Raw genomic sequence first — 21,778 nt, forward strand, 5'->3', positions numbered from 1 at the left:
AGCGGTTGAGAAAACGCACACAAGGCATCTGTCTAACATCTTTAGTTTAAAAACTAAAACTAAAAGGTCATTTCTTTTTGTTTGTTTCTATCCAGTTTGTGGAGACATCGAATGAAACGCGTGTTAGACAGTCTCAGAAGTTAAAGCATGCTTCAGTTTCACCACCATCCCGAAGGACTGGTTAGTCAATGCAGTCTACTTAGATTTCTGTTTAATATATATTTTAAAGGAAATAACTTAAGAAACTTAAAATTGATCTAACATTGTGGGATTTCAAACATTTGAACATGTCGGTTGCATCCCAGAGTATAAAAACCTTTTCACTTCTCATTTAGACTAAGACAAACACTTGTGAAAATTGGCGCAAAATGAGTTGTACACTAACAAAAAAGTTTCAACTTCTTCACTCTTAATTATCTATTCCGTACAAAAAAAAGCATGAGCGAGTTATTTGTGGGACTTGTTGGTTTTGAAGGAAACCTGTAAGATTTTGTCCCCCAGGCGGTAGCCGTTCAGACTTGCTATGGCCATCGCGGCTTCTTCATAGTTTGTCATGGTCACAAAACCAAAGCCTTTGCACTTGTTGGTGTTGAAGTCGCGAATCACTTTCACATTGGTAACTGCACCAAAGGGGCCAAACATCTGCCAGAGGATTCCCTCATCGGCATCTTGACCAAGGTTGTAGATGAAGATGCACCAGCCCGAAGAAGCGTTGCCTGGGACATTGACACCAGAAAGCCCACTCATGTGATCTACACCCATAGGGGAGAACCTAGCAAACAGAGAGCAAGGTCAAGGTCAGTGCGGGCCAGCGAGCTGCACGCAGCCCATGTGAGGCGCTCGGGCTGACACACCCCACTCAGTCAAAATCAGGACTTTTCAACTGAGAGGAACTCAATATGGGGGCGGAGGGAGGGCATGGGCTCCCTGCTCTGTAGGGAGTCGACTCCGAGGAGAGACGCTTGCTGCCTGCAGGGGGTCAGGCCTCAGAGCGATGGCCTCTAGTGGCCTCTGACCAGCCGCTCCCTCCACCCCTCCCACCTTGGTGGGGTGGCCCTGTTTAGTCACACCCGTACTTCCCACATTTTAAGTGATGGAAGCTTCTCCACATCCTCCGAGGTGCCGTTACACCCCCAGCTCTCCCTGGAGGAAACCGTTCCTCATCCTGTGTCTGTATCTGTATGTGTGTTTGCGGGGGTGTGGTGGGGGTGGGGAGAGGGCTGAATTTTTTTTTCTTTCTCTGAATTTTATACCCCATCCCCACCCCCATCGGCACCCTCCCTCTCCGAGGGTTCACGTCCGAGCGGTGCCTGCATATAGCACACTCCCGCGAAGGGACACTGCCAGCAGGGCACAGCTCCGGACACCCTTCCGCTGCTGGCTCTTAGCAGCCCAGAAGGGCCAGGGCTATGAACTCTAAGTCCACCAAGCTTCACCAAAAATGTGGAGCCCCTTTCTAAAGCGCCACTTATTAGTCACATCAAAAATAAGCCTTCTACAAGTCGTGGGCAATAAGGATTAAGGGAGATGACAAGATTGTTACTGAAGCCACGTGGCCCTTGAGATGTTTCACAAGCTCAAAAGTAACTGTTGGGGGATCAATTTAAGAATATTTGAGCACGATACAGCATCTCTGAAGCCACACAATGCAAGTGGAGAAGTATTACCTGCTCCAAAATAAAATCAGGTTCGAGTTGTGGGTCTGATCCAGGGGTGAGTGGGGGGTGCCTTCAAGTGTCACTAAACAGAGTCACACCCTCAGCAGACACGGGAGAAGAGTGGCCAGCCCCCGAGGTGCAGACCACTGACACAACAGTGATCGCTGATGCAGGTACAGAAGAATCAAGGCACACTGTGGGCCATGGTTTTGAATTTGTGAGAATAATTTTAAACAGCCCGTACCAAATGTCTGAATTGGTTAGATGACTCAGGAGGCTTGTTAGTGGTGAGACCACAGTATCATTGAAATGGGGGTGGGAAAAGGCACCCAAGTATCTGTATGAGCTGCTTTTCAGTGAGAAATGGAAAGACATTCTGACTTTTAAAAGGACCTCCTTTTCTCCAAGTTTTGTAGGACACGGACCCAAGTTACCATAGTTAACTAAATCTTGACATAGATATTATACTGAAAATAATCTGAGGTAATATTTTACTGTCTTTTATTGACATGATTCTCATTCTTATTCATTCTTGTGAGTTTTCTCCTGATAGTTGGAGCTGATCTGTTTCATCTCAACTGTCATGAAACCCACCCCCATTCTTTCCTCTGATGGTGCAAGAGGAGAACTGACTCTTCCTTGATTTGGGGACTTTTCCCAACATGATAAGAACTGACTGCAAACCCTCTCCTCTTCTGGGTTTTCTTTCTTCTTATTCTTATCTTAGTCTGCCTTCTGGTGCCGAAACTTCCCGCCCGCCCCTTCCTTCCGTCCATCTCTGGAGGTCACGGTCCCTCTCCTGCCTGGCCCCTTCTGCACCTCCCATCTCTCCTTTCTCTTCTCCTCCAAGCTTCCTGGTTTTCCAGAGTTCCTGGGTAACTCACTGAACTTGGCTATCTACACATCCCACCAGGTCACCAGTGAGGCCGACCGTGCTGACTTTCAAAACTGGATTTAGCTCACTTCTGTCCAAAGACGCTTCCCCTGCTTTGCCTTTAAACCAGAAAAGCCAATGAAGGAAGGCCAGCTTTGGAACCTGAGCTGAGTTGAGAACCCTGGATTATTGTACTGTGAAAATAAGACCTTGAAAAACAGCATCTGTGGAAATGAGCGGGGTGTTACCCAACCTCACCGCTTAAAACAAAGACGGGAACCCTGAAAAGTCGCAGAGAGAAATCCATAACATACCTGAGATTAGCCCTCATGCCACTTCTCAAAACTGGGAGAAGTGGGATCTCAGCTGTTCGTGAGGCAGTAACACGGGTGATTTCAGAGTCCAAGTTACTGATTCTACTTGTCTCTGTTCTGCTAGATCCTGGCGACTAGAATCATTTTATATGGAAAGACTAAGGAAGGTGGGAAAACAGTTCACCTCTAGGATGCGGCTTTTAAACAGAAGGCATATAATAATATTTAGACACCAAATGACTCCACAAGGTAGGTGTATGAGAAAGGTTTGCCTTAGGGCAGCTGATCAAATGTCTAAAACCTGTTTAAAACTCTGGAAGAACGGCTCTTGCATAAGCACCCCTAAAGCTGTATCTTTTCTCTCCCAGATATGGGATGATCTTTTAAACTCATGGGTCTACTCGCATATCACTAGAAACTGCAGGCTGCAGCGCTATGCAGTCACTCTCCTGGGAGCTGGTTGGAGCTGCACTACCTTTTTCATTCTAGTTAAAGACAACACTTGGATGGAAATAAACAGCTTCCATACAGATACCTTTCTGATGGAGGTGGGGGACATGGGGACATGAAATGGCTGTGAGCGCGACTTTCTGATGTGATCAGCCCAGAGGCTTCCACTGCACAGTCACCAACCAGCAGGGCTCCGCGCGGCCAGAAGGGGCCCGAGTGGCCGTGGTGGGAAGAGCGCGTCCTCCTGACCCACCTGAATCTCTGCGCCTGGTGATGAACGGGGCCTCCGAACCGCCTAGCTGGCGAGTGGTACAGCTGGGAGAGCAGCGCCACGTTTTTGTTCTGGTTGGGATTGGCTGCAAACTTCACTGTAATGGGCTCGGAGGAACCTGGGGGTTTATGACCATTGAAACTGGTAATTGCCTCTTCTGCTTCCGACCGTTTGTCAAACCGGATAAACGCAACCCCTCTGGACAAACCTTTTTAACAAACCAACAAAAATGGAGTTAGGGGGAAAACTGCAAGGATTTTTAAAACTGAAAAGCAAAAGTCAAGTCAGTCAGGCTACTGTGGTTCAAACTGGATGCTTGGTTAATGAGATAAACAAAAATTAAACCTAAATATGGAAACATGAACAAATTAAAAAAAACAAACAATGACTAATAAAAGATTAAGGTTTCAGACTTTCTTCTGAGTTGAAGCAACGACTCCACAGCCTCAGTGCCAAAAGATACTTTGGTGACAGGAGTCTCAAATAAGACACCCCAGACCTCTTTCTTAAAAGAAGCCACATTAGAAGAGATTATGTTCTCCATCACCATTTTGATGCCAGGTGCCCACCGCAGTGTAGTGCACGGCGTGCTGAGGGGTAGGTGGGTGACAAGGAATTGTCCCTGGGCTCCGGGAGCTCCCTCCCATGGCCTTCCCGGCCATCTGGCCACATACCCCAGCTGAGCCTTTGCAGCATGTCGCCTCCTGGGCTGGCCTGACCGAATCCCTGTTTGCTCGGTGCCTGGCTCAGCCTCCTGCATCCCTCAAGGGCGTGGAATCCTAGTAACCAAGCTGAACCCTGATGACTCTTTCCTGCCACCAACACCTCACTCACCTCTTGGATATTTCCACTGTAAGGTCCTGGGACCTCCTGTGGGCCCCAAGTTGCCCTCAGAATCAAGTGAGGCCACGCATTCTTTCCCCAGAAAACTGCTGACAATGGTGCTGACACACCCACCCACAGACTCCCCGGCAGCTGAAGAGTCCCTGTCTTGCACCCGTTCATCGCCGCCTCAAGCTGCCTTGGGAGAACACCTTCTCTTGCCACGTGGACTGAGCCACCAAAGGCAAGTCCTGGGCCTGCTGTAACCCCATCCCTCAACAGAGCAAGGACATGGCCCAGGACCAGGCTACCTGAGTCCCAGGCCCAACTGCTGAAGGCAGGGTCGGCTTAGTCTGGCACAAGTGTGAGACCTGAACAAACCAGATGGTAGGGGGCTCAGTCACCCTCTAGCCCCATATGCCGTCTCGTTCTGGGTCTGGGGGGAATGATGGGGGACCTCGTCCCTTGAAGAACTCGAGGAATGGGGTGGGATTGAGGTGAGGGAATGTGGAGCTGCGGAAGAGAACTGGCTCCTTCTCCTGGGGAGAAGAAACAGGGGTCAAGTGTGAAGGTCGAAGTGTACTGGTGACGGCCGAGGGCCAGCCTGGGGGTGACAGGCCTGGGCTGGAGGCACAGTGTGCCCTGGTAGGGGAGGCTGAGGCAGACAGCCGTAAGACACAATTTCTTCTCTAGACAAAGGCCTTTAGCATGTGGTGAGTGACGACCATCAGAGCAGAAGAGCCCAGGGCCTCGGGCCACCGGCTAAGTGAGCGTGAGGAACGTCCCCCAGTCAGCTCCCACATCCCGGCACCTTTCCTCGCCATTTCCCGCAGGGTCCCACCCATCGTCCCCATGATGGGCAACAAGGCGTGGGTATCCCCAGCTGGCCCCAAGGCCTTGGAGGGGCCTGGGAGACTCGGGCACATCAGGCTGGTGCGGAGATGACAAGTGTCACTGCAAGGCGCGGTTGTCCCCTCGGGGCCTAGAATCCCAAGCTCTGTCCTGACTTGGATGCAACACCGTGGGCCCCCTGTGAACAAGCAGACAGTAGTCAGGGGCCCTCGGGCAGGGGCTCTTTCTTTACAACAGGAGCATCCTGTGGATGCCCTCCGCCAAGTCCTAAAGCACACACCCCAATTCTCCAACTGGGAAACTCTCCCTTCTTGGGCGCCCCCAGCACAGCGGCTCCTCAGAGCCTCAGGGCTGCCCCCGCATTGGTTCCATCACTATTTAAGTATAAATTTTAAACTGACACAGCCAGAGATGCTCACTGAATTAGTGAGATCAGACCCAGCAATTCACACGTGTGCCAGGAAAATTCTAGAGCCTGAGCCCATTTTAAAGTTTCGGTTCAGAAGGAACACCTGAAAACGTACTTGGCATACACTGTTTTTATTTACTCTTAAACGGCATGAACGACAGCTTAGACAGATGGGGAACCCGAACGAGATCTAACTGCAGGCAAATCCCACTGGAAGCTGTGGTTGGCTGGCTGCTACAGAAAGCTGCCTGCAGGATACGGTTCCACTCTATTTATAAAGACCTTGCAATCAAGCAGACAGAGTGTGTGCGCGCAAGTGTGGTTTCCCTGTTTGGTTTTGCAAAATGACTATCAAATGAAAATTGCCCGAGTGAAATGAAGAAAACCCGAGTAAGAGAGAGAATGTTACTTACAGTGAGGGAATATAAACTCACTCAATGATTGGATGAATGTATACTTTTTGAAGATGACTCTGTGGATTTTTTTTTCCTTTAGCGTTTTTAGGATTAAGAGCAGAGACCAATAAGTGGCACGATCTTCAGATGAGTCAACTACGAAGTTCACAATTAAAATGTATAAAGAAGCAAAGACATTCTCTGAAAAAGTTCTGTCAGCTCAGGAGATTAAGGTTTTTTAAGAGCTTCTCTGTTTCTTCAAAAAGCACGTCATACGAAGGCAAACTTGACACACAAACTTGCTTGCCCCGTTATTCTCTGCCACAGCCACCGGGGCTCCATGGGGTCCCAGCAGAGGAGCCCTGCATGGTGGCCTCCTCCGGAGCAGAGGGAAGGAAGGGGAGCCCACAGTCCCGGGGGCTCACCTTTCTACTCTCCAATTCGACACGCGGCCTAGGGGAGGGCTGTGGAGAGGGAGGAGCCCCAGGGGCTCCCTCACGGCTTCCGTCCCCCGCCCTCTCGCAAAGCTCCTGAGCACAGACACAGGTGTGGGGTAGGGACCCTGTGCCCTCGCCTAAGTGGCAGAAGCTGGCGGGGAGGCCTGAGGGCACAACCCTGAGGTGCCCCCAAACTCTAGGACACACCAGCCTTGCAGAGAGAAAGGAGGCAAAGTCCCAGCAAAGGGGTGAGGGAACTGTCTGCAGGAGAGACCTCCCTCAGGATGATGCAGACAAAAGCTACGTGGCAGGGGGTGCGTTCTCAAGGTGGGTGGACTCCAACTTGAGAGCTGGGCCCTGCTCAGCGGTGCTGGGCTGGACAGAGACGAGCAGAGGCATAGCAGTCCGTACAGGATCAGGAAAAGCAGGGCCATGGAGGCAGAATGCGGGCCAGCACCGTCACCCCCGCCAGGTCTCCAGGTGGCCCACTCAGGCGCTTCTGTGCAGGTGGGGCTGGGGATAAATACATGTGCTGACCAGCCGACGGGATCACTCACTCAACTGGCACTTGAAGATAAGTAAGAGGAACTTTAGGGACCACGGGAAGCTCTTCTGGCACAGAACAGGGGTTTACACCAAGTACACGGCATCTTTACCTCACGCCCATCCCCCCGCCCAGAGCCGAGGGGCAGAAAGAAGGAGGCCAGGTGGGTGGAGTCTATGTCCCTCCAGCAGAGCCTGGGGTCCAGAAGCCCCTTCTCCTCCTCAGGCCCCTGGGAGACTCGAGCTGTCCACTCGTCTCCAGGCCGGGCCCCAGCCCAGGACTGCAGCCTGGGCAGCAGGTAGGGCCAGCCCATGCCAAAATGAGCTTCCACAGCTGGGACAGGACAAGGGAGTGCAGGTGACAAGACTGTGGGCCCCAGAGCACACAGCTTAGGGGGGATGTGGGAAAGCAGGCATGCACCTCCACCCCCATCTGTCATGGGCCAGGATACCCTGCCCACCTGCTCTCTGTGTGGCTCTGCAGCCTCCCAGGGGAGGTCACCTCGGAGCCACGACTGCTCTGGCCCGACCACTCAGTGTGTGTCTGACTACCTCAGCCAAGGGGGTGGTGAACACGCTCTGTGCTGGAAGAACATAAAAACCAACCGCAGTCAATTCCACTGGCTTCGCTGAGCTCCCTGAGCAGTAATCTTTTTTGCTAGTTGGTCAGTAAATTCCCACTCCTGCTGAGAACAGAGATGAAGGGCCCTAAAGCAGGGCGGCCTGAGCTCGCTGCTCCCCAGACGGAGCCACGCACAGGGCTGGGCGGGGCCGGCCCGACCCCAGGTGCGAGGCCAGTGGGGCCGGTGGCCACAGTGAGGGGCTGCTTCCGGGGCACGCAGGGCTCAGCTTGGCAGTGCCTTACTGCTTTATGCAAAGCCCATCGCCCAAGCTGCTCGTGTCCTGAACTGAGACGACCTGAGAGGGGCTGGCAAAGTGGCCAGGATTGCCTGAGAGAGGAAGTCACTGCTTTCGAGCTCTGAGCTTTGAATGTGCTACCTGAGGCGGGCGGGGTACCCAAGTCATGAAGACTGAAGAACAGCTCCTCAGAAACAGTCACCCTTGGAGCTCTGGGATAATGAAAGGTGGGGACTCTGGACCTCAGCTAAAGACTGTCTCATGCAGCACACCACTGCCTGCAGTAAGAATGGCAACATTCGTAGTCCAGGCTAGGACGTGTGGGTGTCTGCAGAAAGTGCCAGAATCTCTTGGTGTTTTCACCATAACAGGCCTAAGCTTTTATGTCAGGGCTGCTTTTATGCCACTTAACCTCCCCAGCCTCATTAAACAAAAACCAACGTCTTCTCATTTTGATTCTGTCCTCATTGGTGGAATAACTAATGACAGTGATCTGTCTTCCCTAGGAGACCCAGCCCCTGCCTGGAGGAAAACCTCGCCGTATCCCGGGCCACCCGCCGTACCTGTGGTCTGATCCACGAGGACCCGGGAGTTGATGATCCGCCCGAACCGAGAGAACATGTCCTCCACATCCTTCTGGGTCATGTTCCTCGGAAGTCCGCTGATGTACAAGTTGGCATCTTTGATGACCTCTGAGCTCGGGCGAGCGTATGACACCTTGAAAACAAAACCGCTCACTGGCGTTAGGGCAGGTGTGTGGCCAAAGCATCGAGGGAGGGTGTTAAATTTTCGGGTGAGAAAAAGCCAACCCTATGGAAGGAGGTCACCTGGAGCAGCCCGTGCTGGCAGCTCCCCATGGGCCAGGCAAGGACCCTCACACACCCTGATGACAAGACATTATTCTTGTTTCACAGTCGAGAGTCTGAGGGTCCATGGCTGATCAGGGGCAGGGCAGGGAGCCAACCCCAGCTGCCTGTGCTCCTACCATGGCCTCAGGCCTCTCTGGACAATGAGCAGGGCTGGGAAGGGGACCTGGTCCTGCCTGTGAGGAGCCCAGGGGACAGCGGGCTGGGTGCTCTGGGACCGTGACACCCACCTGACAACAGGCAAGCTCGCCATGGGAGCCCAGATGGGGCCCGAGTGCTGGGGGTACACACATATTAAATGACCCCATGCTTTTTAGGCTTATGTTCTGCAAAGCTGAAGAAAGGCTAAAAGGAGCTTGTGCAGTGGTTTAGATAAGAGGGTGCGTGTGTGTGGGGCTGGTAGCAGGGAAAGGGTCTCTGGCGCTCTCCCAGGTTGGGGCGACAGCTGGGTGGACCCTGCAGGCCAAGGGGGCAGCACAAGGGCAAGACGACAGCTGTGTTCTCACCACAACACTCAGGCCTGCCAGGAAGGGCAGGGGTGTAATTCTACATGCTAAGACCACACACACACACCCACACACACACCCACCCCTTCATTCATGTGCTCGTTGACTCTCAAACATTCAAGGTGCACCTGGGACATTCCAGAAAAGGAGAAGACAGACACTACCTTCGCCTGCAAAGCAGAATGCAGTCTAGCGGGAGAGACGGCGGATGGAAGGAGAAACCGTGTGGCGTGGTCAGAGCCCAACTCCACCCAAAAAGGAGCCGGGCTCATGGAGGTGAGTGTCAGAGGAGAGTGGAATAGAAGTGATGCTGATCAGAAGGGTGCCCCAGGGCACCGGGTCCCGTCAGGGGCTGGTGGCCTCCACAGAGCAGTACTGTACAAGCTGACGTACCCTGGAAGCTTCCCTGCACTGCAGCCAGGCCTAAGGCACTCTGGGGACACTTTGGGGCCACCCAATGGTTGTTCACAACCTGGGGCAGAGGCAGCACTGTCCCCAAGAGGCCACCTTGGCCCCTGGGGCCTCCCCAGGGCCTCCCAGGTGGCCATGGTCATGCTCCTTGACTACCAGGAAGGACGTTGGCCCCACTTCTGGGCCTCCACTTTCCGGATCTACGTCAACCAGCCCCACAGAACACCCCACTCAGACTCCTGCCAGAGGGGGTCACTCCAACCGTCTGCTGTCCAATTTTATCAAATGTCCCAACGAGGGGCGTCCGATTTCAGGCAGGACAGCTGAAGGAAGGAGGCAGGCCTGCTGGGACTCAGGCTAGTCTGTGCTTTCCCAGGATCAGGCTGGGCCAGTAGGGAGCTGCCTCCCAGGACCATCCTGTCCGGTCCCTTGCAGATCTGTCCAGAACAGGTTGCATTTGGGGTCTGCCCTTGGCTTTTGGTGAAGGTCACTGTGAGAAAGAACATTCTCAAATTAGCACCGTGGGAGTGGTGTGGAGGCTGGCACTGACTGTAGTTACAATTGTCCCCTGATAAAGCCCCAGAGAGGCAATGCTTTCAAAGCCAAGTGAGCTTCAGCTCGTTTCAGCACAGGTGTCTCCAAGGACCTTGATGGCCACTGCAGCTTTCCTTTTTTCTTCAGCCACTGTCAAGCTCAGAGTCGAATCAGAATCCAAGAAGACTGCACTAGAGAACCCTCTCGCGGCAGGTGTGTGATGACGCAGCAGGTGCCCCTGGCCCCACTCTGAGACACTAGGCCCAGAACCTTCTTTTCTAAGCTCCCGGCACCACCTGCTCCTTTGCCTCAATCAGGTCTACTGTCCTATTCTTTTTTTTTTGCGGTACGCGGGCCTCTCACTGTTGTGGCCTCTCCCGTTGCGGAGCACAGGCTCCGGACGCGCAGGCCCAGTGGCCATGGCTCACGGGCCCAGCCGCTCTGCGGCATGTGGGATCTTCCCGGACCAGGGCATGAACCTGTGTCCCCTGCATCGGCAGGCGGACTCTCAACCACTGCGCCACCAGGGAAGCCCTACTGTCCTATTCTTAGGAAACATTCCTGTGAGAGGTTTTTGAAGAACAAGGAATTTTTGAATTACGTTCCCCCACAAATTCACATGTTGTAGTCCTAACCCTCAGTACCTCAAAATGTGACCTCATTTGAAACAGGATCATTATAGATGCGATTAGTGAAGATGAGGCCAAAGCAGAATAAGATGGCCCCAAATCAATGACTGAGGTCCTTATAAAAAGGGGAAATTCGGACACAGACATGCACTCAGGGAGAACCCCGTGTGAAGATGAAGGCAGAGACTGGGGTGATGCTTCTATTAGCCGAGGATTGCCCAAGATTCAGTGACCACCAGGCGCCAGAAGAGGGGCACGGAACAGATCCTCCTTCACAGCCCACAGCCCTCCGAAGGCATGCAACCTGCCGACACCTGGATCTTGGACTTCCGGCCCTCAGAACTAGGTGTGAGGAACTGGAAGATGCAAAGGCTCAACAGGATGATCTCATTCCAGTGGCTTCGGGTCGAGGGAGACAACTCTGGTGACTCTGGCAGGCGTGTGTCTCAGGAACGAGGGCTGACTCACCAGTCTGCAGGTGAGGGGCAGTGGGCACAGTGCTGAGAGGCTGCTGCAGGAAGCCAGGTCAGGGTCCTGCGTGGGGCAGGGGTACGAGGCATATTCTACAGGAGGGCTTGGCAGGGACTGATGGTCGGGAAAACCCAAGGTTGGTCCAGGGGTAGGCAGAGCCTGAAGACAGACACTTGGGGTGGGGAGGAGGTGGGGCTCCGGGCTGAGAGAAGGAGGGCATGGTTAGCAGTGGCAGGTTGAGAGGAGCGTGAAGGTTGGGGAAGCCACCCTGAGGCCTGGAGGACTCGCCGACTTGTCCCAGGAAGCCGCCACAGCCCTTGAACTGGGAATGACGCTGATGACGGTTTGCCCAAGGCCCTCCCAGCTGGTGCTGCATGGCTCCCTCACTCCCCTCAAGTCACCTCAAGTCGTCATGAACCACCCGCCCCCAGGACACGGCGCCCCTGGGACGCCTACCTCTGCCACACCTGGCTTTCACTGTTTTGTTTATCGTTTGTGCGCACGCACGTGCGCACACACACAGGCCCAGCCCCACAAGGGCATGGAATTTGTTTTGTTCACCGCGTAGCACATAGTAGGCACTCATAAACATTTGCCAAATGAATGCTGAATGAACTGGTGGGAGAAGGGTTATACCAGTGACGGAGCAGGAATGGAAGCCTGGGCAGGAGGCGGGAGGGATGATGCTGCTGCCGCCGCCGCCACAGCAACGACCGGGCACGAGCAGGAGGGCAGGGCTGGCCCAACACCCGCTCGGCATGAGGTCAGGAGCTGCAAGAGGACGGGAGCACCTTGGCCAGTAGAAGAGACCGGCGGGGAGGCCTTCAGAGGAGGCTGCTGTGAGCCAACACACAAGGGACACCCGGGGCCAGGGAGGGGGCTGTCCCAGCCTAAGTCCTTCACGGGGACCCTCCCGTTGCTGGTGGGGCTGAGGAGGACATGAGCCAGAGGCACAAGGCCTGGGACAGTCACCACCTGACACACATCTGACACGCAAAGTCTCTCTTCTGAGCAGACAGGAGGCCCCCCAGATGCCCTGAAAAAGCGGCAGGCCTCTAAGGCGCAACTGTGCTAATGGTGCGGTGATGGTGACGGTGAAGTAAGGGTGGGGGGTCTCTCACCCAGGCCAGGGCTCAGCACAGATCTCTGTGCAGCCAGTAATGAACAAGATGGTGATTGCAGCTCCTTACCTTAATGGTTTTTGACTGGAGCCGCAGGCCGTTCAGCGTGTTTATCGCTCTCTCTGCATCCTTTGCAGTCACGTAGTTCACAAAGCCGTAGCCCAAGCTGTGTCCTGTGTGGGAGAACACAGGGACATGGGTGAGCCACCGAGAGCCAGTGAGTGAGCGAGACAGAGAGATGGGGAGGATGAACAGGACTATGTCCAGCTGGGCTCAAAAGGACAAGACCAGAGAGAAGACCGAGAGAGAACACTAAGAGCCATGGCCTCTGGGAAGGTGGGAGGTAGAGATCGACGGTTACAATCTATATTGATGGTTTATTTGTTACACTCCATTGGCAAACCTGTACATTTTCTGCAAGGAACAAATTTACAAAATGTTACTTTTTAAAAAAAAGTTTATTTAAAGAGAAACACTGTGTTACTAAGAGCATCCTAGGGAACCCATCACCAAAGCAGTGACAAGGAGCCGTCCCACTGGTGCCGGCCGCTCTGTGTGGCTCCGAGGGGGATTGCGTGGGGGGGTGAGGAGGAGGACAGTCACAGCAGCACACAGGACAGGCTGGTGGGGAGAACCTGACTACGATCAGCTGTCAGTGTCCAGGCTGTTTTTGGCTACTTCCATGCCCAGAGTGGGAAGGCCTGCTGGGCTCTGGCGCCACCCAGTGTCGGTTGCCCTCACTTTCCCAAACCTGCCGCCCAGCTCAAGGAGGAGGAAGGAAGCACAGGGAGAAGCCGGGGCCCCACCTCCACAGCCCCGGCCAGGTGTCCAGAGCCCCCCTGGGAGCAGCTCCCGCAGCAACAGCCTCATTAGCTGAAGCCTGGGGGAGTCGTAAGGCAGGTGCAAACCTGAGTTCCTCCCAAAGAAATCCAGGGTTACAGGCAGGGTGTCCACACTCCCTCTTGGGGAACTGTTCAGAAGTGGCGGGAGTGACCACCAACTGGATACACAGGAGGGACACACACAGCAGGAGAGGGGCTGTGGGTCCCCGGGAGGCCCAGAGAGAAGCAATGGATGAGGGTCGGAGTGGAAGGAGCCTTGCATTTTCACTGCAGAGGAGCAGGAGGCAGCCCAGGGAAGAGAACCGCCGCCAAGCTGCATCTTACCCATCCACACGCTGTGTGAGCGGGCACCCCCTGCGCACCGGCCAGTGCTCTCGGCACAGAGACAGAGGGGTGAGTGGGACAGAGGCCCGCCCTCTCTGAGCTCTGCACCAGCCCCTCCCCCCACTGGATGGTAAAAACATGATGAGGCCTGAGCCACAGGCAGGCAGAGATCCTCACGGCAGATGTGCTGACTCTGGACCCAGGCCCATCTTGCCAATAACGAGACCCAGTGAGAGCCTAACCCAGTTTTGCCACCTTGAAACAAACACACCAAAATGCTTTATATTTTAGATTTAAAGAAAAATTACAAAGGTAATGCAGAGTTCCCATATACTCCACATCCAGTTTCCCCTATCAGTAACATCTCATCCTCGGATGGTATATTTGTTACATTAGTGAACCGATACTGATATATTAATATTAACTACCATCCACCTCTGATTCAGGTTGCCTTAGTTTTCCCCTAGTGTCCTTTTCTGTCCCAGGATGCCATCCAGGATCCCACTTGACATTTAGCTGTCAAGTCTCCTTAGGCTCTTCTTGGCTGGGACAGTTTCTCACACCTTCCTTGTTTTTTTATTTTATTTTATTTTTTTTGCGGTACGCGGGCCTCTCTCACTGCTGTGGCCTCTCCCGTTGCGGAGCACAGGCTCCAGACGCGCAGGCTCAGCGGCCATGGCTCATAGGCCCAGCCGCTCCGCGGCATGTGGGATCTTCCCGGACCGGGGCACAAACCCGTGTCCCCTGCATCGGCAGGCAGACTCTCAACCACTGTGCCACCAGGGAAGCCCACCTTCCTTATTTTTGATGACCTTGACAGCTTTGAGGACTGGTCCAGGAATTTTGTAGAATCTCCATCAATCTGGGTTCATCAGATGTTTTTCTCATGGTTGGACTGGGTTATAATGGGTTTTTAGGAGGAAGACCACAGAGTGAAGCACCCTTCTAATGCCATCATACTGGGGTGCAGGTTGTCCACATGACTCATCACCGTGGATGCTGGCCTTCACCCCGTGGCCAAGGCAGCTGGTCTGCCAGGTTTCTCCACTGTAAAGTTACCCCCACCCACCTCTTCCACACTGTAGCCCTTGGAAGGGCTGCCTGCCCATGTCACCTAGGAAGTCACACACCCTCAGACAGCCACTGGCTCCTTCCCCAGTCCTGCTCCCCCTCCACTCTTCCTCAACGAGCCCAAATATATTAGCTGAGCACCTACTACGTGTCGGTCCCCGTGTCAGGCTGGCCGGGGGGTGGGGGTGGGGTGGTGGTTAATGATAATCACAAAGGAGGACAGTTCCTGCCTTAATAAACACATCCCACTGCGTGAGTCAGATAACAAAGCAAGAAACCAAAAAACAAAGCCATACACAGGTGCTACAAGGAGAATCTCCGTGGTGGTGTGAGAGGGACTCACAAGATGGTCCAGGGAAGACAGGTGTGAGACGGGGGCCACGCGCCCGGGCAGGGGTGGCGATGGAAGAGTCACCAAGAGGACCTGCAGAATTGCTGACGCAGCAGGGAGCTCCAGGGGGGCTGAGGTCCCTAAAGCGCCAGCACTCTCAGGCTGGGACCGGCTCTTGTCCTCCAGTGTGTTCTACTCTATGTGGTGGGCAGCTGTGTGCGCCAAGAGGGAAGGCGGGTGAGGAATGAAGGGGAGCCCCTGGTTTCATCCACTGGATGAGGCCGGTGACTAAAGCGTTAACACACAGTGCTGAGTGCCCACCTCCACCCTTTCCTTCACTATAAACCAACTGCTCTCAACTCTAACCGCTTGTTAGAATCACCAGGGCGGCTGCTAAAAACTATCACTGCCCAGGCCACGTCCCAACCAATGACATCAGAATGGGGGTGGGCGAGGCAGGAGTGGGGACAGCTTTAGAAGTTTTTAAAGCTTCCCAATGATTCCAATTCAGAGCCCAGGTTGAGAACTGTCACTGGAAGTGCACGACAGGAGCGGGGCTCCCCGTGCTTATGCAGAAGAGCCCCCACTTAACGGGCTGTGCTCAGAGCAGGTGCCTGCGGGAAGGCCCTCACTTCCCAAGTTACCGTTTCTCTAACAGGGGCCACAAGCCACACGGGGTAATGATGCAGCTCCCCAGGGCCCTCCTCAGCCCAGGCATCGGGATCCACACTTCCAAGCCCCTAATTGATGATCCTGCCCCCTAGAAGCAGCGGGCCCGCTGCAGTCAGTGCCTTGAAGGCAGGTCAGCTGCTGCCCCCCTCCTGCTTCAGGGGCGATGGAAGACCAGCCCTGAATGAGGGGGGTCTGAGGTCTGGTGGGGGAGCAGGGGGGTGGTGCTCAGGCACAAGCCCGGTCAGTGCGTGGATCCTGTACAGGCTGCTGGGGCTTGAGGAGGTCGAGGCCTGCCAGGGTCAGGGGTGGGGGCAACCAGAGCCCAGGATGGGAGATATGGTGGAGGGTGGAGGGGCAAGAGATGAGGGAAAGAAGGACGGGGACAGAGGATGAATAAACCCTGGGCCTGGTCTAGGGATGTATGAGGCCAGCGCCCCCCAGCTCTCACTTCCCTGCACCGTAGGAAGGGCACTGCCTCTCAGCTCTGGTTCTGACTATGCCCAGCACCGGCGTTGCCCTCCCTCCAGAAAGGTTCAAACACCCCAGACTGGCCGACTCAGTGGGTCTGACTGGGGCCTGAGAGGCACCTCTCCCAGTCCCCAGGTGCTGTGGCTGGCCAAAGGCCGGCACCCGGGAGCCGCTGCCCTGGAGAAGGCAAGGCTGTCTCCACAAGGGGCACTCTGCATGCCTGGCTGGGTGACCCCTGGGCCAGTGCTCTTGCATTGCCAAACATCTTGCTCTCTCTTTAGACAAGGGTTAAGACTAAGAGACGATTCCATGGCATTTCGCCTTGCTTTCGTGGACCAGAGCAGCCAGACATAATGTTTTAATCCCTTAGTGTTCCTCACACTGACCTGGGGTGCACAGCTGAGGAAGGTGAGCGCCCCGTGGACGAGGCCCTCCTCTGCAACGTGAGTCCTTTCTCTAAAGGTCCACGGGGCTCAAGGGAAGACATCACTGATGGAGAGATACTGGGTCTTGGGGGGGATGAGTGAATTAATTAGGCAATAAATAAGAAGTAGCAAATGTCCCCAAAGGAAAGAAGATGGGCAAAGGACAAGAGTCCTTTTATAAAAGAAGAGTACAAACAGCCAGAACAGATGAACTTTACTAGAAATGCAAACTGCCACCAAGATCAGATGTCATTTTTCACTTAAGAGGTGAGAAACCCTGCCTGGCCTAGGGGATGGCAGGGCCGAGCAGAGGGTGAACCGCAGACCCCTGGAGGGCCAGTTGGCAATAAGGGTCAAGAGCTTTTAGAAACTACACTCTCTCCCCTCTGCCGGTTCATTTCTAGGAAGACTTCCTACAGAAATAACCAGTGAGTAAAGATTTGTGCCACGATATTTATCTCAACCAGGCTTGTAACTATGGAAAAACAGTTACAACCTGTTGTAAACTCAGAACCTGCATGCAACAGAATACCACGCAACCCCTGTGACCATTAGACAGCTGTGTTCAGTGACAGGGAAAAATGTTCACAGATACAGGAAGAAAAGTTTCCCACACAGCTTGGGAGGTGCGAGCCCATTTTTGTAAAAGCACATGGCTGCTCACAACCATAAATATGTAAAGAAAACACTCTGGACGGACGTGAACCAAAAAGCTAACAGTTGTGGGATTACGGGTAACTTAAACTTTTCTTCCTGCTTGTCTCATGTTAAATTTTTTTCTAAAAGGAACAGAGGTGATTCGCATTAAGGAAAAAAGTAGTCAGCTGGGTAGGTGTGGAAGGGCATCCCTGCAGCGGGAAGAGTACTGGAGAAATCATAAGAGTGTGAGAGCAGGGTGTGTCTGGGAAACGACAAGCAGCTCAGTCTAGCCCAAGAGGAGGGTGAATGGGGGGGGTGCAGTGGCTGGGGAAGAGGGGGACAGGGTCTCAAGGAGACTTGGGAGCTGCAGGCCAGGGTATGGGCTTTATCCTGACCAGAGGTGCAAGGCAATGAGACAGAAGCTGAGCAGGTAGGCTGGAGCCTGGGGACCAAGTGGCCAGCATGACGTAATGCAGCAAGGTAGAGGCTGGCTCATGGTCCCACGTGGGCCATATGTCATCCGAGGAGGGGCTAGACACCAGGACAGAGAGCAGGGCAGGGCTGCACAGTAAGGCCAGGTAGTGACTGTGGATGGAACAGGCATCAACAAATGCATGTCTCCCACAGGGGGGACTGGCTGGCCAGAAACACTCTGAATCTCGAGGCCAGCACATCAAACATTCTCAGCATCCCAGCCACCACGGTGTCCCCGCTTCCTCCTATCACTGGTGCTTGGCCCATGGTCGGCACTCAATAAATATTTGCTGAATGAATGAATGTCCATGCTGATCTGCATTCTCCCCCAATCCCTAGATCTACTCATTCATTCACTCAACAAACACTGACTCTGGCTACATCTGGGAATACAATAGGGTCCTCGCCTCCGAGAACCTTAAGGACCTACTGGACCAGAAAGTTCCAACCCCAGTGCAGTGTGGAAACCCACATTGCAGGTCTGCCTGATTGCTATGGGGACCCAGAGAAGAGCATCTAACGCCGAGTAAATCAGGCCAGGAAAGACATCCTAAAGCAAACGGGGCCCAGGAAGTGAAGGCTTTTAAAGCAGGTGAGTGACAGGGTACATCTGGTATGTTAAAAAGAGATTCCTTTGCCGCAGTTGGGAGAATGGGCTGGAGGAAGCATGGCTGGCCAGTTAAGAGCCTAAAGCAACAGGGCAGGCAGAAGACCATGTGGCCTGGTCTAAGACGGTGGCAGAGGAGATGGAGGAAAAAGGATGGAAGCAACCAGAAGGACGAGTGTCAGGGACACATGTCAAAGCTCATGCTTAGACTTCTGACTGGAGCCACTGAGTGGACAGTGGTGCCATCTGCTAAGATGGGGACCCTGGGAAATAAGGAGTTGGCTTGTGGGAGAGTCAAGGTCAGTTTGGGAAACACTGAGAGGCTGAAGGGCCTAGAGCTCGGGAGAACTTTCTGGTTGAAAGAGAGGTGGCCAAACTGAATGTCCAGCTAAGCTGTGGGTGTGCATCCGCTGACCCGAGGGTTGGCTTAGAAAGAAGAGGGGGCATGGGAATAAGCCGAGGACTGCCTAGGTCAGCGGCTGGGAAGGAGCTGCAAGAGAGACAGAGGGAGGCCTCAGAGGTAGGAGAAAGCCAGGTTCATGGACCCGAGGGAAGAGGAAGCTTCCAAAAGGAAGAGACAGAGGAGACGGCTCTGTGATTGGGAGGAGAGGGAGGACATCAGCTAGAGCAGCTCCTCAGTCGGGGGCGATTCTGCTCCCCAGGGACATGGCAACATCTGGGAACATTTTTTGGTTTTCACAACTCAGAAGGTGCCCCTGGCATATCTACTGGGTGGAGGCCAGGGATGCTGCTCAACAGCCTGCAATGTACAGGACGGCCCTCCCACAAGAGTTATCTAGTTCCAAACGTCAACAGTGCTCAAGCGGAGAAACCCTGAGCTAGAGGGAGTCCGGGCATCTCTTAAAGAGCACAGAGGCTGGAGCGTGTTTGAATGCTGGCAGGTGATCCTGGAAAGACCCACCAGGAAAGTGGGTACTTGCATAACTTGAGGTTCCTGGGATGCCAAGAAGGGAAGGGATCCAGCACAGAGGTGAGACAGCTGTTATTTTCACTGTGAAGTAGGAAGCGGTCATCATGTGAGAGGAAAGGGGGCCTCAGGGGAGAAAATGCGCCGAAGTGGCTGCTGTGCCACGGGGATGCCCGTGTTGTGAACTCGGTTGGGGGTTTGACCAGACGGGGTGCCTGTCTGCTGGGGTGCGAGACTCTCTCTGGGGTGGGCACCTGAGCCGGGCCAGGAGAAAGCAGTCAGACGAACATAACCGAGTCCGGGGTTTCAGCAGAGCGGTGTAATAAAGGACAAAAGGGAGTGAGATGTGAGGCCACAGCCCGGGACCAGCCTCTAATTAGTTTTCACACACCGGTGGCAGGAGGAGAAAAGTGAATGCAGTAAGTTTTCCATAAAGTCAAGTTCATTCAGTTTAAAGAACTGCTAGCAAGATGCAGAGCTGAAATACAAACCCAGGCCCACCCACTCCACAACTCCTGGTGCATTACACTCCACTTTGCCCAGAGAGCAGAAAAGGACTATTTCTGTACTGAAATAATTTCCAAATTACGCTTTTGCTGCTTTCGCTGATTCTCAAAACCAGTTCTCTCCGGACTGATCTTGCCAAATCTAGGTGTTCCTATTAACATAGCTCACATTCCTTTGAAAACCACAACAAGCCAACAGACAAAGAAGTCAGGAATATCAACAGGACTGAAAATTCCCTTCCACCAGAACACAAAAGGAGAAAGGAAAGACTTAGTAGCAGTGCAGGAGAATTTCAAACCCCTCTGAACAAGGACTCTCTTATTCAGGATGGTCTCCTGGAACTGGAGAGAGTGTGGCTTCTAGAACGTTCCAACACTTCAATTTTGTGTATTATCTAAAGATCCTATTTTGAAGACATTTATTACATTGCAGACTCTCAGAATTGGAAGGGTCCTTAAAGGACTTTTGAGTTCAAAGTCCCGTTCTGATGAACCAACTCCCTGTATAGTAGTCAGCCAGCCTCTACAGGAATCACCTCAGGTACAGGCATCTTCACATTACTGGCAAAGGCTGAAAGTCCATGAAGCAGGATGATGGGTACATGGGGTTCAATAATATTACTCTACTTTAATGTAAATTGAAATACAATAAAATATTACATTTCTATAATAAATATGGCTTTTGACTTTGAAATTATTTTTCAGTGTAGGGAATCCTGGTCCCACAAGCCAGAGTGGCAGCCAGAGCCCTCCTGAGAGGACTGGCCATTCCTCAGCACAGTTATGCAGAGAGGAGGAAGAAGAGGAGGAGGAGGGAAGAGGGGAAGAGAGAGAGGAGGAGGAGGGCTCCCTAAAACGTTCCTCCCTGGGGAGAAAAGAAAGGAAGAAGTGCTTCGGAGCACCTGGTCTCCCCATGTTTTCCTCCAGAGCCCCTGAAACCACGCTCTCAGAACAGAGGCCTCTCTGTAGGGAGGGCCTTACCAGGCACCGGGCCTTGTGCAAACCCTTAGGCAGCTGGCAGCATCACGATGTAGGAGCCACCATCCCCACTTCATGGATGGGGACACTGAGACAGGGTGGGAGGGTGGGGCTCTGAGCCAGCCTGCCAACCCCACAGCCCGCCCATGACCCGCTGCCCTGCTCAAGCCCCCCTGAGAGTGCAACCTCAGTTTCAGATGTTAAGTTGATAGCACAACAGCAGACAGTCAGGGTGGCCCAAACCTAACGAAAGACAGCCCACAGGGGACTCAGTGTTCTGCTGCGGGCCTGACCTTGTATATGAGCCTGGGAAGACAGGGTGGACCTGCCTGGGCCTGCCCTGGGCAGGGCGCTGGCCAGAGTCCCTTCTACACGTGGCACCATGCCCCTTCCAGCTCTCAGAGTGCCCCTGTTCTCCTGTCTCTTCATTTTCCCTCCCCTCCCACCGTCGTGTTTTGTATATACTCTCCATCTTATGATGGATTTTTCTCTTTGGGGAATCTACATCCAATCTTACACCTGGGTGGGGGCAAAACAGAGTTGAGATAAAAATGAAACTTCACAGCTATCATTTCAAGGCTGTGGCTCTTCCTGGCTGAGGAGCACTGCAGGGTCACAGACAAAGAAGACAGTGCTTAGCAGGATGGCCACACGTACCCCCTTCACAAAAACGGCTCTTGTTTCTTTACCTGCTACTTTATCCCGAATAAGTTTTGCAGATTCAACTTCACCAATACTGCTGAACAAACTTCGTAACTCATCCTGGGTCATGTTCTGAGGGAGGTAGTTGACAATCAAATTTGTTCTCCCAATATCATCCCTGCAGTCTTCAGCCATGTGGTCTTCATAACCATTAGACATTGTATTTTTTTTTAATCTGCAGGCGGAAAAAAAAAAAGGGAAGTAAATCCCAAATGTTCATAATGCAGGATATTAAGGCAACGCTCGTGACTGTGTTGCATTTAGACATTTTTCTTTTCAACACTAGAAGTTCAACTTATGTCCACACAAAAACCTGCATGTGGATGTTTATAGCAGCTTTATTCATAACTTCCCCCAAACTGGAAGCAGCCAAGATGCCCTTCAGTAGGT

At 53.3% G+C, this 21,778-nt stretch overlaps 1 protein-coding gene across 1 annotated transcript; it reads right to left on the reverse strand.

The window, feature by feature from the left end:
• Positions 1–398: 398 nt before the first annotated feature.
• ELAVL1 (ELAV like RNA binding protein 1) lies at positions 399–21,547 on the reverse strand (the record flags this gene model as incomplete). Its single annotated transcript, XM_079702320.1, has 5 exons — positions 399–772; positions 3,550–3,775; positions 8,447–8,600; positions 12,491–12,594; positions 21,376–21,547. The coding sequence occupies 5 exons, from the start codon at positions 21,545–21,547 to the stop codon at positions 448–450; spliced, it is 981 nt and encodes a 326-aa protein (XP_079558446.1). The 3' UTR covers positions 399–447.
• Between the last annotated feature and the right edge of the window lie 231 nt (positions 21,548–21,778).

The sequence above is a fragment of the Hyperoodon ampullatus genome, assembly GCF_949752795.1.
Source record: "Hyperoodon ampullatus genome assembly, chromosome: 4".
Lineage (NCBI taxonomy): Eukaryota > Metazoa > Chordata > Mammalia > Artiodactyla > Ziphiidae > Hyperoodon > Hyperoodon ampullatus.